Here is an 18373-nt window from a genome sequence, read left to right on the forward strand (position 1 = left end):
CTTACACTTCAAGGGGTTCACCAGCTCAGCTTTCATAAGTGTCACCAAGCTACCAGAGTCTAACAGTGCCTCTACTCGGTTGCCATCTACAGTGAGTACACACATGTGCTTATCAGTCTCAGCCTGCCGGTCAGCCGTACAGGCTGTCTGTGCAAAGAAAGACGCCCTGCGGTAGACATGAGCAGTATCACATTGCATAGGTTCAGTTGTAAGTGAACAATTAGCGGAAATATGGCCGAAGTCACCACACCGGAAACACTGAATCATATTAATGTCTAGTCGTTTACGGGGCAAGAAACTTCCCGGCCTCGCAGGCCTGTCTCCAGGTTCTACACCCTCAGTCTTAGGTACATTCCACCACCCCGCACCCTTCTCCCCTGGAACAGTCTTATCAGTGTCTGTGGGAGTTCGCCGGTGCGCCATCGGGGCTCGGTGGGGCATACTCCTCAGCTCCTCAGCCGCCACGTACCTCTCCACCAGCTCGATCAACTGGTCCGCGGACTTAGGGTCTGCATGGCTCACCCACTTGCGCAGAGTCACAGGTAATGATCGCAGGTACCGGTCCATCACGACCCTTTCCACGATCTGTGGTCCCGTCAGCGTCTCGGGCTGTAGCCATTTTGAGGACAGATGGACGAGGTCATGCATCTGTGAACGTGGAGGCTTGTCCATATGGAATTCCCAGCGGTGGACCCGTTGGGCACGAACAAAGGTGGTGACTCCCAAGCGAGTTAGGATCTCCTGTTTTAGTTTTTTATAGTCCTTGGCATCAGCCAGGCATAAGTCGAAATAGGCCTTTTCTGGCTCCCCAGACAGAAAAGGTGCCACCAGACTTGCCCACTGCTCCTTGGGCCAACTCTCCCTTTCGGCCGTTCTTTCAAATGCGGCGAGATAGGCCTCCACATCATCGCCCGAAGTCATCTTTTGGAGGAAGTGACTGGCTCGTACGGAGTGAGTGGTGGGAGGACCAGTATTAACATCTCTGGGCTGGGCGACTAGGTGCTGTATCACCTCTTTTATGGCCTGGCTGTTTTCCGCTAAGGCCTGGCGGGTTTCCTCGATGGCGACCTGTTGTTGCCTCTGGGCTGTCTCCAAGGCCAACAGTTGCACCCTGGTGGGTTCCTGCTGAGCCCTGGTAGATTCCTGCTGAGCTGCTGTAGCTTCCTGCTGGGCCCTGGTAGATTCCTGCTGAGCTTTGTTCGTCTCCTGCTGAACTCCTGTAGCTTGGAGCAAGGCCTTAATAATTTCCTCCATTTTCTCCTGTGGGGTAGGTTGGAAGCTGAACCTTGCCTCTCTGAGCATTGGCTGACGCCTCCTCTATGGGACTCCAAGGACACAGCGTTATTTCCACACTCACAAATTGGGTGTCTGTCCCTTTAATTTTTAAACAGAAAGTTTTCCTCTCACTGCAACTTCGGTGTGTGTGGGTGCCCGCATTCTCCACCATATTGTGACACAGTCAGATTAGGGGTTCCCTCTCCTGGGTAGAAGAACTCCTTTCTTACACACACCCACAGCAGCAGGGAAGCAGCACACCAGTCTGGATGCAAGTACAAGCTGGTCGGCGCCAGTCTTTATTGTACAATGTAAGAAATAACATAAAGAAAACATAAACATAAATCCTAGCCCTGTCGGGGCACTAACTTCACAGGTAGTTCCCTCACTACCAGAGCCTGGCAGGGCCTAATGCCCTCACCAGCAACCAAGGCACAGCACAACACTTACAGATAGGTTTTCAAGTGTCTCTGACCAAACTCCCTGCCTGCTCTCCCAGGTGAGACAATCAGCCCTCAACACACTAGGCTTATATTGGCCACTCTCAGGTGGAAACCCTAACAAGCCTGTTACCAGGCTGCGAGAACCAAAACCTGGAGTGGCCGTGGGTGGAGCCCTCCCTCTCCTCTCACCCACAACCCCCAGGTCCCAAACCAGCTTTTCAAAAAGCCGAGACTCAAGCCTGCTACACTGCAGACTTTCTCCTGGGGATTTAAAACACATAAGACAGGAATCTGGGATAAATGTCCCTGTCACAGACCACTTTACCAGTGATCATATCACAATATATATATATATATATATATATATATTTATATTAAGTTGGTAACACACTTTTCATAAGAAGTAACAGTGACGCTCTTGGAGCCTTTAATCATGTTTTGGTTGCATTCTCCATACTCTTACATACCTGTGTGATGGTTGGCGTATAACAGCGTATATATGGAATTATAATTGTCCACCAGCTAGTGATTTTATTAGGCATCGCATAACGCTCAGCCTGTACGATTGTTGAGTTTGTGTAGAAATGGTGATATTTAGACTGTGCCATAGACAACCAAATGTATTCCTACTGTACAGTATGACACCTGAGACATAGCACACTTTTCAAATATTTATTTCATCCTATAAGGCACACTGGTACATGGGATACAGAGTCCCCTTTAGGAATCTTGCACTTTAAAAATATTCAACTTTACTGTGCTCTTCTTACCTAACAATTAACGAGACCAGCCAATTATGGCAGTGTTCATATTAGGGTGGAAAACTGGGAGATCATATATCTCAGGAGTGGTATGTCAACTGGGACCTCTCTCAGCAGAATGAGGACAGAAGGGGTCAGACAGACATCAACATAATGTCATGCCGGTTGATTCATAAGGTAGAATGTTTCTGCTCAAGGACATGGGATCTGCAGATTTTTCATGCAGGCTCCATGACAGGCCCAAGGATTTTCATCTGTTCCCACCGTTGGCAATGCTGCCTCGCGTTCCTATAAAGCTAAAAAGACGGTGTCCAGGTGCTCTTAAGTCAAAATTCTTGTAGTACACAGACATTCTCAAGATGTTGGTGGGTCTGTCATGGCTTCTTCTTCTAAGGAAGGATCTGCTAACCCTGGGGAAGCTTTATCATTCATGATTAGCATGGATGACTTTCTCTACAAGGGATTATCACGGATTCTGGAAGTCTTATGTTTCTTGGTGTGAAGATATGAAGTACCCAACTACTACTTTCTGTTGGAATTGGTTACTCCTCTATGGTTTGGATAAAGGATAAAACTGAGTTCCTTGAAGGTTCAGATCTTTGATTTTTCTGTCTTTATCTAGAAGAGGTTGATGTTCAGATGTTTCTATAAGTGTCATATATTTAGGGCCATCATACGGTAACCCGACTAGTACCATGGTGTTGGTGATGAAGGCTTTACAGCAACATCCCTTTGAACCACTTGATTCAACTGTTTCCACAGCCCAGATGGAGTCAGAACTGGAAGCGGTCTCTTGCATTATCTTATTTTTTAATGAGGGCTGCGGAAACCAAGTTTCCAGCCAAAGGTGGTTGCTACATTACACTTATATCTGGACTTTGTGATTAATTGTTTGGGTCAGAATCACTCTACGGAGGAAGTGCGGTGGCAGGGCATTGAAGCTGAATGTTAATAGGACACGTGTCAGGGAAACAGTCAATCTTTTGATTCTTTATGATGCCTACAAAAAAGTTGTAATGCCTCTAAGCAGACAATAGCAAGATGGATTAGTTTGGTGATTAAACAAGCTTTCATAGGAATGGGGAAACCTGTTACTTGCAATGTCTGGGCACATTCTACCAGACCAGTAAGCACTTGTGGGTATCAAAACACTGTGCTTCGTCTGAGCTGCTGTGCCAGGCAGCTATTTGGTATCCTGTGCTTTTACAAAGTTATACAAGTTTTAATGTTTTTGCAGACATGGATGCCAGTTTTTGTTGGAATGTGCTGTTTTTTCTGAATCCATTGGGGGACATTGGGATTCTGTTTATGCTCTTGAGCAATAAGAAGCTTTTGGTTTATAACAGTATGGTGGAAGACATAAATGGTTTTGCGCTGTTTTCAAGCTGCATTTAATTCCACCGCAGCTAGCTTTATTTCCAGATGCCATTTTTAAAAACCCAATAACATCCAAAATTGAAAGATTATATCAAAGCGCTTTGTTAATGAAAGTCAGTCAGTGTCTTTCATTCAGACGCCAAAATAACGAATCATACCATCATTTTAACACTGGTTCCAATTTTTCCTATTTCAATAAAAACGAAAAATCCAGGTCTATTTTTCACATGATACAACGTGGTTGTTATGCGAGGAGCTAAAAATTGCACCCGGAGGCGCCACGTGGGCAGGATGTGAACCGAAGTTATTTCTCTTGGAGTTCCACTAAACCTTTACGTTTTCGGACACGTTAGTGATTGTTAGCCGCCATTTGCCAAACCTGCCTACTTTATAAGCCCTGAGGGGAAGGTGTCACGTTCCCAAAGTGACAACTCAACACAACTTCAATAACAAACAGAAGCAGAGTGGAGGACTGAATAGCTGCAGAGCTTCACAGCCCAATAAGGAAGGACTCCTAATGAAGACAGGTCAGGACCCTACCTTAGATAGGCTGTTCAATAAAACGAAGACATCCTTTCAAGCACATGGTAGACACCATGTAACTTTGACTAAGGAAGTTAATACACTCGAAACGAAACGAAAAACATGTTGCTGGGACGAGTACAGTTGCTGCACAAATCAGATCTTACGGTGGAACAGGCTGTTTTGCGTAGTTAAACATTTCCCGCTGATATCATTGGGTTCCGCCTTCTCCATCCTGCGGAACGATCGTTCTAAGCAGTTTTTTTGCAAACTGCATATTTTACTGAATTTATAGTTTAAAGAAAGTTGCAAGAACAACGGTGTCAATGCATTATGCTGTGTTGTGTGGTTTGGGCTAATAGTGGGCATTCCAGGCAATACAAAAATGGTAGATTGAATTACATGCCCAACACTTAAGGCCAAATTCCATGCTCAAATAGGGCAAATGTTTTATAGGACACTTTTGAAAATGTAATTCATCTGTAACGAGCTTCGAGATCAGAATAGTGAAGTCAATAGGCGGTGCCGCTTGAGAACCTAAAAAAAATTATTTTGACCAAATACTTTGCAAAATATCCCTGAGGGCATTCAAGAGTTCCTGCTGAGGCTATTTTACCAGTAAGTGACAGAGACGCCTGGCTCAGTTCGATGTTATTTGGGCTCATTGGGTGCTACTCCCTAAACCTGTCCAAAATGAAAGGCCCAGACAAGTAATCACATGTTAACATCATTATTCTACCAAGGAACATATTCTGCAGGCTGCAAGTGCTTTGAAGCAATTCAAGTTGATAACAATGAAACGGTGGGGTTTTTTGCAGTTACGCTCCTGCCTCGTTACAAAGGCAAAAGCAATATAAAACCTGTTACAGAGGCCGTAAAAGCAGCAGGCCCCAGTACTTCGCTGTAAGTTTTCATTATGTTTTATGGTAATGAAAAATGGCATGCATTCCAAAAAGAATTACCTTGCAAATTGGGCATTGCTGTGAAGGGTGAGGATGTGGTACTATCTGGAGCTAAGATCTAACAGCCTGGTTCCATGAGCCTGCCGCCAGAAGAATCTTATATGGAGACAAAGCTCATCTTTATCCAGGAAGATTCACAGAGCGATGTCACCTGAGCGATAAAGGTTTTCACTTACATTTGGATCCAAATTCTACTTTACAGCTTGCTTTCCACTATGTATGGCGCCTCATTTTAGTTTTCTACTGTAACCCAAAATGAGCTGTTCCCCATGTCCTGCTTTTTTCTGGTATGCCATGTCTAAAATCATTCAGATTGTGAAGGGGAATTCAATTAGCTGCGGTAAATTGCTGCACACCATTTGATCCCCAGGGCTATCCAATTAGCCCCGAATCGAGGTCGCCTGCAGGACTTTTCAGGGATTTTTTTTGGGGGGGGGACCTCGGCAGGGTCAGAAAAAAAATCCCAGATAATCAGCCTGTTTTCGGGAACTCGCCAGCGAAAACACATAGGCCCCGATTCAAAGGAGCTCACAAAAAGATTTTTTTTTTCTAATCCGGCCTCCTGGACACTCGCTAAGCTGTGGGTGACCACCCACAGCTTTTGCGAGCGGCCAGGTGATGGTCGCGACCATCGGGCTTGCGACGAGACCCTTGTGGTAGGGTCTCGTTCCCGCAAGCCCCAATGAGCTTCCTGCTCACGAATGATGTCAGTAGTGCCGCCCTCAAACAGCAGGCGTTCCTTCGGGAACGCCTCCGTTTTTGGCCAGCCACCCCCCTCCCCGCCTACAAAATGGGGCGAGCTGTCGATCAACATTGATAGCCACCCTGTTTGTAGCGAGCCCTGGAGCGTGCGCAGTGCCCCACCATCGACCCGCTTGCGAGCGGGTCTGAATCAGGCCCATAGTCCCGTGAATTTAGCACGGATACTATGTGTATTCGCCTGAAAAACAGATCATTTTTCGGGGGCAAAAAGAAAGGGTCTCTAATTGAATTGCCCAAGGTAAATAAAAAAAATAAAAAATATGGGAAAATGTCCAGTTTTTCACCCCCAAAAAATTATCGGGGCTAATTGAATTCCCCCCTGTATTTCTTAATATGGTCATTAGGATTATTTTTGGGACTGAGATATAATGCCACCCATGTTCCTTTTATTAGTTATTGCTTAGTTACCCCGTATTAGAGGTATATTTGCTAATGGTCGATTGTGATCGATTTAAAATCTATAAAAATGTATCAACTTTGATGTTGTGTTTCTGGGACTCAATCACAACTAATAAATAATTTCTGATTATTTAATTTTTTTTTTTAGTATTATTAAAATGTGTGATATCTTATAGCCCCAGAGTCACAACATCAATGTTGATCGATTTTAAATTGATCAATATTGATTAAAATCGACCATTTGTAATTATACCCCTTCGTGTGAATTTGAGCTACAAGCGTGAAATTCACATTAAAATATCAACATTTTATTTTATTTTTATTACCCAAGAAAATGTGGACTAGACATGAAGTAATTGAAGTAAATGAATGGATTTCTCCTTATACTGATCAAAGGTGATCTAAGGCCCTACTTACTAGTTACAATGCAAAGCAGACAAGCGTGGGCGTCATCTTCAGAAATAAATGACCATTCAATGGCCCTGATTCAGCAAAGGAGGCAGTAGCTACAGTCTCTGCGTCTTTGTACTTAGCGGCTGTGTTAAAACTATGCAAAAGCCGCAGGAGGTGTCAAGTGAAAAGCCCCGCCCTGCGGGCTTCTCTGATTCGCTGCTGCGTCTGGAGACGCAGCCATAATAATCACCTGCGTGACCCTCAGAAATGAGAGTAACCCTCAAGTTACTCGGGATGTCCTGTGAAATCACGCTGCTGGTGAAGCTGGCTCCAGCACGCCCAGAAAATGGGGCAGACACGCCCCCCCACCTTTTATGGAGCACTGCCGTTGCCGCCCCCACACACCAACAGCATGCCAATCATGCAGCGGCTTTTAGGGCACTGCAAGCGACAACGCAGCCTCAGATCTGAACATGTGTGAAACGACTCAAAAAAGTATCTATCTCTGAATAAGCCGCTATGTTCAAAAGTGACCTGTCACCCTGACAGTAGGCGTATCTGCCTTTCAGGACAGAGTATAATAGTCACAACATTTCAGGGCCAACTCCAGAGGGAGACGCGCCCTGTGCAGATCAACTCTAGGCCGGGGGTGCGACCTAATTGCTATAGGCCACCCCCCCAAATGTCGTTATTTGGGTGCGTGCCCATACGCCAGCCTCCAGCGAACGTCAGGCTGGGGGCAAGCCCAGCACTACATCAGTAGCTGGGCTGCCCCCAGCCCTCTTCCTGCACTGAATGTATGCTGTGCACATGCGTGCGTCATCCATTCCTCTTTTCCGTGGCCCTCCTGACCGCACGCGGGACACTTTGCCCCGCGGGTGGAGCAACAGGGCAGTGCCCGAAAAATGGGACTGTCCCGCTGAAATCGGGAATGGTTGGGAGGGGTGCGCCCTATATGGGGTGGCGCCCCTGTTCGACTGTACTGGTCGAACGTGCCTCTAGCCGGCCCTGTAACATTTGTAAATATATAAAGTGTATAGGGAAGCCAATCCTGGGGCTTTTTTTTAACCCCAGGATTCCGGATTGAAAAAAACTCAATCCCAGGATTCTTGGGATACAAGGGATTGGCCTGGTTAAAAAAAAAAAAATGCCGGGATCAGGATTGGAGGCTTCCAATACCAGGATTTATTCCCGGCCATTTTTAGGCCAAAATCCCTGGATCCTGCCGATCCCGATCTCGGGATTGGCCTCCCTAAAAGTGTATATGCTTCTTACACTGGCCAAATGTATTTATTTTTTGCTCAAAGATTATAGCGTATCCTATAGGTCACTTTATATTATTAGGTGATTTTCATCATGGACCTCATTATGGGCAGATCTAACAAATTCTTGATACCCCTATGGCCATGAGTGCTATAAATGTCCTTTTATTACTTGGCAATACAACTTCTGCAAAGGTTGGAGAGTACACATGACATTTTATTTATCTGCAGCAATGCTCATCTAGAATATATTATATCTTTCTTCAAAACACATTAAAACTTAAGCTTGCTTTCTTCAAAATTCATTCTATTTTCCAATACCCCATGTGGTGGTCACACTACATCTAGCTGATGGGGAATCAGAAGATTACACCCGGAGACTCAATTATCAATGACCTCAAGTTGATCTTCTCATTCTATTATTAATCTTTTAGAGGATTACATTCTTGAAAATGTAACAGTAGATTTATCATTATCTATTGTCTGAGCCGCCTGTAAGGCAGCTAACATAGATGATTTCAGTGAAATTAACTGTAATAATAAAATATATTCTTACATCATATAATGGAGTTATCAGCAAGTTGTTTGAAATGAAGAAAGCTCCTAAACAGAAGACTTAATTCAGGACCTTTGTTGCAGGAGAGATGGACTATTAAGACTTATGGTTGCTCTTCATTGCAATTTAGAGTTGAACAAGCTATGTACAAAAGATGTAAACGATACTACAGATTATTTACGGATGCGCCTAGTGCTTTATTGGCCTATAAATGAAATCAGTACAACAGAGGCCCTACTGTTCGCAGAGTTAAACAGCAAACCAGGGATTTAAAGGCCTATCATCCAGAGACTTTGTTAGAGTATTGGTTGGGGGAGCACCCATTGTCCATCCCTGTTCTAAGCTATATTCTAGAAGTTATAATGCTATGTGTGATCATTCTGATTGCTCTTTCTCTTACCTCTAGATGTCCATGTTTGGCCACATAGGACTTAGATGTTCTTTTTGCAGAGGTTACCAGTGAGGAGGTAATGCAAGCGATTAAAAATTAAATTAAGCTGGGTACACAGCGCACCTTACAGATATATCTGCAGATGATGGTTGTTCAACCATCATCTGTCTTCTGGGCAGGGGGCGTGTTGCGTCCCCCCCCCCACCCCTGCGGCCTCTGCTGCAAGTGTATGGGCGGTTGGCAGATCTCCCGTACACACAGCAATATATCTGCAGATATATTGGGCATTGGCTGTGCAGCACAGTTAACGCATTATGTCTGTGATAGACGCCGTTCACAGACATACAGTATATCGCTGGTACACACTGGCCGGAGCACACAGGATATATTGGCCAATCAATTGATCAGCCAATATATCTGCCAGTGTGTACCCAGGTCAGCTTTAAAATCCATATGATAAAATACATTTTCAGTTTGCACCAGGCTTCATCCCCAATCTGGTATGCCTGCTTAATGACTTTTCAAAGGCACACGCCCTTCTCTCTGAAATGCCTGCCAAAAAACATTACTGCAAACCCTAAATGCAGAAAAGACAGTCCATTAGCCAATAATTATAGACCGATTTCAGCTATTAATACAGATATAAAATTACAGTAAAATATCTTGGCATCTTGCCTTACCCCACATCTCTCCTGGCTGATTCATCCAAACCATAAAGGCTTCATCTCAGGCTGTCCAACGTCTGATGGCATTAGATCGCTGCTAGCAATATAATTGATGCTTCATATTCACAGGCCTGACAAACTGCATTTCTCTGTATTTTACAACAGAAAAGTGTTACTATGCCTTCAAGGTGTTGGCCTACCAGGTGACCTCCATGTAGATAAAATAGAAATCTAAGGGAGCACTAATAACTTTTATAAATTAATATGTTTATTACTATAAATCACAGTCTAGAACTAATAATAATAGTAATGATAATAAAAATATATTATTGGTTTCTGAGCTGACAGTAGATGGATAGTAATAGCAATACTCAATACACTGCGACAACAGTTTAATATATCATAGTCAGTATAAAGCCATAGGAGGACAATTCAGTTGCAGGTGATGTGCCTTCCACATATCGCGTTGGGCGAATAGATAACTCAAAGGAGAAAAGAACAGAAAAAAATGCAATATTGCCAGGAAAATGGATTAAAATGTATTAATACATCACACTCACATATGAACAGAAAATATAAACAAAGACATATCACCACAACACATGGTTAATTGGGGTCCATCTATCCTCCCGTTCTTATCGATTACCCAGATGGTATTGGGACCAAGTTCCACGGGATCCTCAATCTCCAGAAGCTGGATATACGGAAAGCAGACAGCACCAATAAAATCAATGATTTGTGAGTGTGATGTATTAATCATTTTTATCCATTTTCCTTGCAATATTGCAGTATTTTTTCTGTTCTTTTCCCCCTTTGAGTGATCTACAGGAGTGATTTCTTAAATGAAAGAAAAGAACTAAAACAGCTGGGGACTTTTGGAAAGTGATTGACTTCATTACAAAAAGAAAGTACCTTTCATTTGCCTGACCAATCTCTATTAGACTGTTTGTAGTGCCAAATATGGGACAATCTCTGTATTTTGTATAATTGTTTTGCTGTGGAGCTGAAGCCTCCATTTTGTGTCCTGTTGGAAGCACCTTACAGTGTGGTCCGCAGTGTGTGATTCCTTTTATATTGTGTAACACCCCACGGAGGCAGGAGCAGTTTAAGAGAGGAGGGGGCCAGCACAGAGCCTGCAGCGCAGAAGACTCTGGCATCCGCGTCGTGTTCACGATCACTTCTCTACTGGGCATGTGCAAATCTCCGGGAAAATGGCCGCCACGCCATTTTCCCAGTGACTTCTGCTGCAAAGATAAAAATGGAAGAAGCGCTAACCAACAATTAGTATCCAATTTTTAATCAATGTAAAACACATTTTAAAATTTTTTATAAATGAAATAAATTAAACATAAAAAGGGTTTCAGCTGATTCTAATGGATAAAATTGACATGAGTACTTAAAACAATATTTGAGGTACCAATAGACAATAATACATTCTTTCTCCCATTCAAATAATCAATTCTGAGACCAATGAGTTTGAAGAAAATCTGCCACAATTCTTGGAAATTTAATGGGGGGTATCCACTTAGCGATATACAAACGAGAGCGCGATTGCGACATTGCAGTCGTGCTGTCGTCTGTATAGCTAGTGATGTGGCTAGACTGAATGTTCACTCGTTCAGTCCCGGCACATCCCTCATCCCCGCACATGCAGAACCTGACGAGATCGTCAGGTTGACCTGCATGTACGGGCGATGTCGGAAGCGACCCGCGGGCACGCGCATCGCGGGTCACTTCCGTCCAAAACATGCCCGCTGCATGCACGATTTGCAAACGATTGCACAATAACGACATCGTTATTGTGCAATTGCTTGTTTAAGTTGCTAAGTGGATAACCCCCATAAGTCCTCCAAATACTAGAGTGATAACAAAAATCCCTTAATATAGAAAAATAATATGTGTGCACACAATTGCTTTATTATTTGTAGATACTTCTCATGAAGGATAATTTTGTGCAGTTTCCTTTTTCTTAATGAGGTCTTGCAGCGCTGTGTTTGTAACAATGTAGTTATAATTAAGAAACAAGACATCTACTGTGTTTCCCCGATAATAAGCCCTACCCTTACTTTTGAAAAACAGTCCAAAATAAGCCCTAACAATAAAAAAAAAAAAAAGTAAAGAATTATAAAGCAGGACTGAAGCCATGATGGGTGTAAAAGCAGGACTTGAGGGCATGATGCTGTCAATGTTAATTAAAATAAGCCCTACCCCAAAAATAAGCCCTATGGAGTTTTTTTGACCCAAATAAAAAATAAGACAGTGTCTTATTATCGGGGAAACACGGTATAATGTTTCACTTCTGCTGCATCGGTGTGCAGTGTGAGCCGCCCTTTGGCCCCCGTGCATTGCACACCCTGCGACCATTATCGATACGTCAATGCATAGAGGTGTCAGAGGTACCATAACTGGCTGATATATGCACAGCTGAGCATTGCAGATAGGATTTATAAGAGTTTATATATACATCACTAGTGTACTATACTGTGGGCGCTGAGCCTGAGTAACCAGAGTGCCTCAGGGCTACATGGTGTCCTTGTAATTGTAAACAGAGAAATTGGCCTTTTATGTAGTGATTCTAATGTCATAGATTGAGCACCGCATTCCCCATTTGCATGTTGATGTCTCATCAGATTACCTAATGCAGTGGTTAGCATTGCTGCCTCAGAGCATTAGGGCCATGGGTTCAATCCCATCTAAGATTGTAAGCTTGCGAGCAGGGCCTTCCTACCTATATATCTGTCTGTTATTACCCGGTTTTGTTCTATGAGTGTTTCCAATTGTAAAGCACAACGGAATATGCTAATAAATAAATAATAAGGGGATGTAGCGGCTGCCGGGCTCAATCCCGACGCTGGAATCCCGACAAGGGAGTTAACATAGGCATCGAAATACCAACGCCTATCTTAATCCCGACGCCGGAATCCAGGAGGACGCATGCCCGCACTAAGGTAAGCCAGGGCACCCTTAGCGTTAGCCGCGGGGGAGGGGGGGGTTAGGTTTAGGTAAATTAGCGGGGTTAGCGTTAGGTTTTTTTTGGGGGAAGGTTAGGGTTAGGCACCCTTAGGGGGGAGGGTTAGGCACCCTTAGGGGGGAGGGTTAGGGTCAGGCACCATGGGGGGGGGGGTTTGGTTTAGGGGGGAAACTTCGGTTTAGGCACTAACGGGGAGGTTTAGGGTGCAGGGTGGGGAGAATTATGGTTAGGCTTCGAGAAGGGAGGGTTAGGAGAAGGGGGAGTGTAAGTGGGATACCAACCATCGGGATGCCGCTGTCGGTATTGTAACAGGAGGCATCCCAACAAACGGCATTACATAACCATTCCCATCCAAGGACTTATCTGTGCAGAGTTTGTACGTTCTCCCCATGTTTGTATGGGTTTTCTCCGAATACTCCTTTTAATACCAATGACCAAAAGCATACTGGTAGGGCAACTGGCTGCTGATGAAAAAAGACCCTAGTGTATATTTGTGTATGTGATGGGGAATTTAGATTGTAAGCTCCAGTGGAGCAGGAACTGATGGGGATGATGATATATTTTTTGTACAACACTACATAATATGGTGGCGCTATATTAATATACAGTAAATAAGAACCTGAAGCTTCAGCGATGAAAACTTCATGATGGTGTTCTGATCTGATCATTACATATAACCACCCAAATAAAGTCCCATCATTCCGTTACTGGCATAAAGGGGAAACGCTCCGTATTAGGGGGTATTTGATTTTCCTTTTTTTTTGCATTATTTTTATGTGTTTGTCCTTTTACCTGCGTTTTTTACTAGTGTAAATAAGATCATTGTAATCATACCCGATGCTTTTACCTGTGCTATATGCAAAAAAAAAATGCAACACAAATGTAATGCAAGTAGTAACATGGGTAAAAGCTCAAATTAAAGGCAAACCCATAAATAAATGGCGACACTAGTAAAAGTGATGTTTATTGACATGGGGTTTTACATGGGGAGCATTATCTGGTCTGCAAATGCTCACCATCGGCCTGTGTGTCCAGTCATTTGCCAACTGCATACCAATCACATCCCCTTGTCACTCGTATGTGGCTAGCATAGCGTGAGATTACTGCCTCACAGCACTAAGGTCGTGGGTTCGTTTCCCACTCTGGCCGTAATTGTGTGGAGTTTGTATGTTCTCCCTGTGCTTGCATGAGCTTCCTCTGGGTACTCTAGTTTCCTCCCACACTCCAAAAATATACAGGCAGGTTAATTGGCTCCTGTGTGTGAGCATGTGTTGGGGAATATAGAGTGTAAGCTCCACTGGGGCAGAGACTGATGTGAATGGCCAAATATTCTCTCTGTAAAGCTCTGCAGAACAGGTGTCCGCTATATAAATAACTGGTAATAAATAACTTAAATAATTTAACATGTCCGATTATTGTATGTGTGAGGGCTGCCTTGATTTTCCGATATGTGGTTAAGCACTACAGGTCACATGTTTAGGAAACATTCACTTAGAAACAATCAGAGTGTTATGTACTAAGGCAGCCTTAGCACAGACATAGAGTCAGCCTTGTATTAACATCCTGATTCCGCTTTCTTCTCCTGAAGTCCTAGTAATCTGCTGCTTTCCAGACCCTATTCAGTGAAATGGAACTTTAGGAAAACACTGAACAATTTGCTTCACTGGCGCTCGCCGTATTCCCACATTGTTTATCCCTTACTATCTTAGTGCTTGGTAAGTGTGAGTCACTGAAAACAGCTGTCTCAGCCTCTCCCATCTCCCTGGCGTCCGTAACTCTCCCATTGCTAGTGGATTCTGCAGTGCCAGAGATGGTGAGGGATGCTGAGAGCTGGAGGTGCGCTCATTTGCGCCTCGTGCCGTTCACCACAGAATAAACTTATGGAAGCTGGCCCCATCCTGGCACCCCTCAAAGCTGGGTACAATATACAGCTGTGTCTGGCCCTGATCGAGTTAACTGACTAAATATTACCAGCCAGGGTGATATCATCTGAACATTGTGGTAATGGCAAGACCTGGACATTGTTCTGGATAACATCTGAAATCTTTGTTTTTCCCTTTTAAATTTAAATAGCAGGATGTTAACACTTTACGGGCCCAGGGGTATTCAACATGCAGCCCCAGCTGTTGTGGAACTATACAAGCCAGCATGCCCTGCCACAGATTTAGTTTATCAAAACTGTAGCTGGGGCTGCTGGGTTGTGTAATGCCACAGCTGCTTGAGGGCTGCATGCAGATTACTGGCTGCGACTTTTCACGTCTAAAAGTAACTTTAGTGCATCATAGTTCAATGGTGACTTGTTTTTTTTTTTTCTGTAGATCATATATGTCACTTGCATGTTTATAACGTTTCACGGTTACCTGTGAGGATTGGGAAAGCTCGGTTTGCTGCACACTTGGAAAATGGTTTGATGACTAGATGAAACTGTTAGACCCACTATGGGGCCCATTTTTCATCGTATATTTGCGGCTTAATCCCCGAAAACAACCATTTTCGGGGGTTAACCGCAAATATTAAGTTGCCCTCAGATATATGAAGGAGGGACCGCAGCATATATATCCGATACCTTCTGCGATCCATCCATTCCCTCTGGCAGCCACTGGCAGCCCCCGCAGCTATCACCATCTGAGGAGGGCGTTAGCCGCTGTAGCCTACGGGCTACACCGCACATAATTAGCCAGGAGAAGGTTCCCCCAGAATCCTCCCCGGCAATGGCAGCCGGACCCGTGCATTCAAAGGGACTGCTCATACACAGTAACCCCGGCAACACTCCGGGCACAACGCAGGGACGGACTCCCTTCAGACACCCAGTCCCTGCGTGTGTCGGATGATACATCCCGATCATTCATAAATATAAGTTTGGGCAGCACAGACGGTGTAATGGTTAGCGTTACTGCCTCACAGCACTGAGGTCATAGGTTCAATTCCCACCACGGCCCTACCTGTGTGGAGTTTGTATATTCTCCCTGTGCTTGCGTGGGTTTCCTCCGGGTACTCCGGTTTCCTCCCACACTCCAAAAATATACAGCTAGGTTAATTGGCTCCCAACACAAATTAAACCTAGTGTGTATGTGTGTGTGTACATGTGATAGGGAGCATAGGGAAGGGAAGTCCCACTGGGGAAGGGACTTATGTGAATGGCCAAATATTCTCTGTAAAGCGCTACGGAATATGTGTGCGCTATATAAATAACTGATAATAAAAATAACTGATAATAAGTTATTGCGGTGGAACTGTTACGGCAACCTGCAGTGATTCTTTGCTTTTGTTAAAAAAAAAAAAAAAACAACAAAAAACAAACAAACAGTGTAAACTTAGATATTATAGACTGACTGGACCGGTATTATTCCCGGCATGGTTTACGTTCTTTAGAGAATAAAACGCATTGTACATCTAAATATTGTGGTCCGATGTGGGCCGGTTTCCGTCCCTGTCTGATTTACCGCACACACTGTGTGCGACCATTGGTGATGATGTTGAAAGATCTTAAGCAACATTTTGAGTTCAGCAACAAAGGGCCACAGTTCAAGGCAGGACGCTTTTAACGCACCCCAGGGAACAGGACGCCCTGTTATTGTGATATTGCTGATCTCCAGACAGGTGGCGGTCGTTGTATTACAAATACATTCCCTACTACAGGGTCACCCCAAGAATACAGGGGACCAGGAGCAGGGATGTGACCTTGAACAGAGCAGAGTCTGTAATGGGCACAGCTGCAGACCCCTCTCCCCCCTCCACACACAGCATACACCCCCCCCCTACACCCCTGTGATTCCCCCTCCCACCCCTCACAGTGGAGTAAAGTTACAGTTCACAACACTTGTGCTGTCAGTCACACAGGGAGAGGGACTGCGTGACACAGCCAGGAGCACACAGAACCTTATCCTTCTCCCACAGAGAGAACATCACTGCCGAGAGAATGGGGACCTGGACACCACTGGCCATGTGCTTTCTGATGCCTTTCTGCTGGCAGGTATGGGGCATCTTTTTGCCAATCCCCGATTAGGCTAATAGTCTGTTACCATGCGCCCCTTTCCGGGACAGTTCTGATATTTGTGAAACTTTGTTAGGAAGTCACTAAGTAATGGGGAAAAATCATTCTTTTTTAGTTCCCTATGACAATGCCGTTAATAATTTTCCACTTAGAAGTAGTGGATTCAAGGAACACAATCTAAGTATAGGATGTACAGGTGATACAGTAAATTGATGTTGCAGAGTTGAGTACCGTCGGGCATTATGAAACTTTCAAAGGATATGCCATGCGCTCCCAGTCATATGTAGTTGTTTGGATATCCGGCCAATGTTACTTACATAGCCCAGCATTTCTATGAATACATGACCCGCTTCGCCTTCTCCTTTAAATTGCTCCAAAAATTTACTTTATCTATTTCCAGTAATTGATAATACCATTGATACATTTTTCCGTTGCTCTGTGGTGAAATACAGGTTGATTCTCCCATATCCAAATATTCAGAATTACGGAATACTCCGAAACATGGGATTTTTTGAGCATGACTGAGATGGTGACCCCTTTACTTTCTGATGGCTCAATGTACACAAACTCTGTTTAAGGCACAAAATGATTACAAATATTGTACAAAATTACCTGCAGGCTGTGTGTATAAGGTGTATATGAAACATAAATGCATTGTGTGTGTATATTTGGGTCCCAATCCCAAGATATCTCATTATGATATGCAAATATTCCAAAATGCGGAAAAATCCGATATACAAAATACATCTGGTCCCAGGCATTTTGGATATGGGAGACTCAACCTGTAATAAGCATATAATATACTAGTGATGTAATATATGTGTAAATTTCTGCATAGAATAACTGTATAATAATCTTTCATACTCATTGTCATCTCCTATAATCAGTGATGTCATCACATATCCTTTGTGATGCCATTTGTTCAGTGTTCGTTAGGAAAACTTGTGTATTATAAGGAACAATACACTGCCTACTGCAAATCATTATACAACGTATTACAAGTGACCTCAGATTTCTATGATCTATGATAAAAGTACTTGGCCTCTAGCCTTATGCTGTTATATGGTCACAGGACTCCTCAGTGACTTCTATTATTCAGATCATTTACAGCAGGGTGTGCATTATCTTTATCCCGTATACAGGGGCGTTTCTAGAGAGGAGGGGCCCCATGTGCAGTCTCCGACACGAGCCCCCTCCTCTCCGCCCGGCAGCGCACTGAGCTGTGCACGGCCAGCGCCGGAGTTATAGACTCTGGACACTAGAGTGTGCCCAGAGTCAATAATATATGCATAGGTTACCGGAAAAATGGCTGCCGCGGCCATTTTCCAGTCGTTTTACAGTGCCGGACCCCCGCGCCGACATCAGACTCTGGAGAGGTAAGTAATATTATGGGTGCAGGGTGTGCGGTGCGGGGCCCCCCTGGACCCAGGGGCCCATGTTCCCTGCACACCCTGCACCCATTATAGATATGCCCCTGCTCATATATATATTAAAATGGCTTATAACAAATCTACTTTTTAGCTGGAGATTTCTGCTGACAGGCTTCAGTTCAGTAAGAAAAGATAGTTTGGATCCCTCTCCGTCGGCCCCTGGTGACGCATGTGACGGACAACGGCTGCACATGTGCACTACCCGCGGGG

General features: G+C 44.2%; 1 protein-coding gene across 2 annotated transcripts in view; it reads left to right on the top strand.

Moving 5' to 3' along the window:
- The first annotated feature begins 16580 nt into the window (after positions 1-16580).
- CDH15 (cadherin 15) overlaps positions 16581-18373 on the top strand; it is a 60227-nt gene continuing 58434 nt past the window's right edge. For both annotated transcript variants that reach the window (XM_088447354.1, XM_088447355.1), the window contains exon 1: positions 16581-16712. In XM_088447354.1, coding sequence (XP_088303480.1) covers positions 16659-16712 — 54 coding nt within the window. In that variant the 5' untranslated portion in view covers positions 16581-16658. The remainder of the gene's footprint in view (positions 16713-18373) is intronic.

Source organism: Taudactylus pleione, unplaced genomic scaffold, assembly GCF_031769625.1.
Source record: "Taudactylus pleione unplaced genomic scaffold, aTauple2 ptg000430l, whole genome shotgun sequence".
NCBI classification, from domain to species: Eukaryota; Metazoa; Chordata; class Amphibia; order Anura; family Myobatrachidae; genus Taudactylus; species Taudactylus pleione.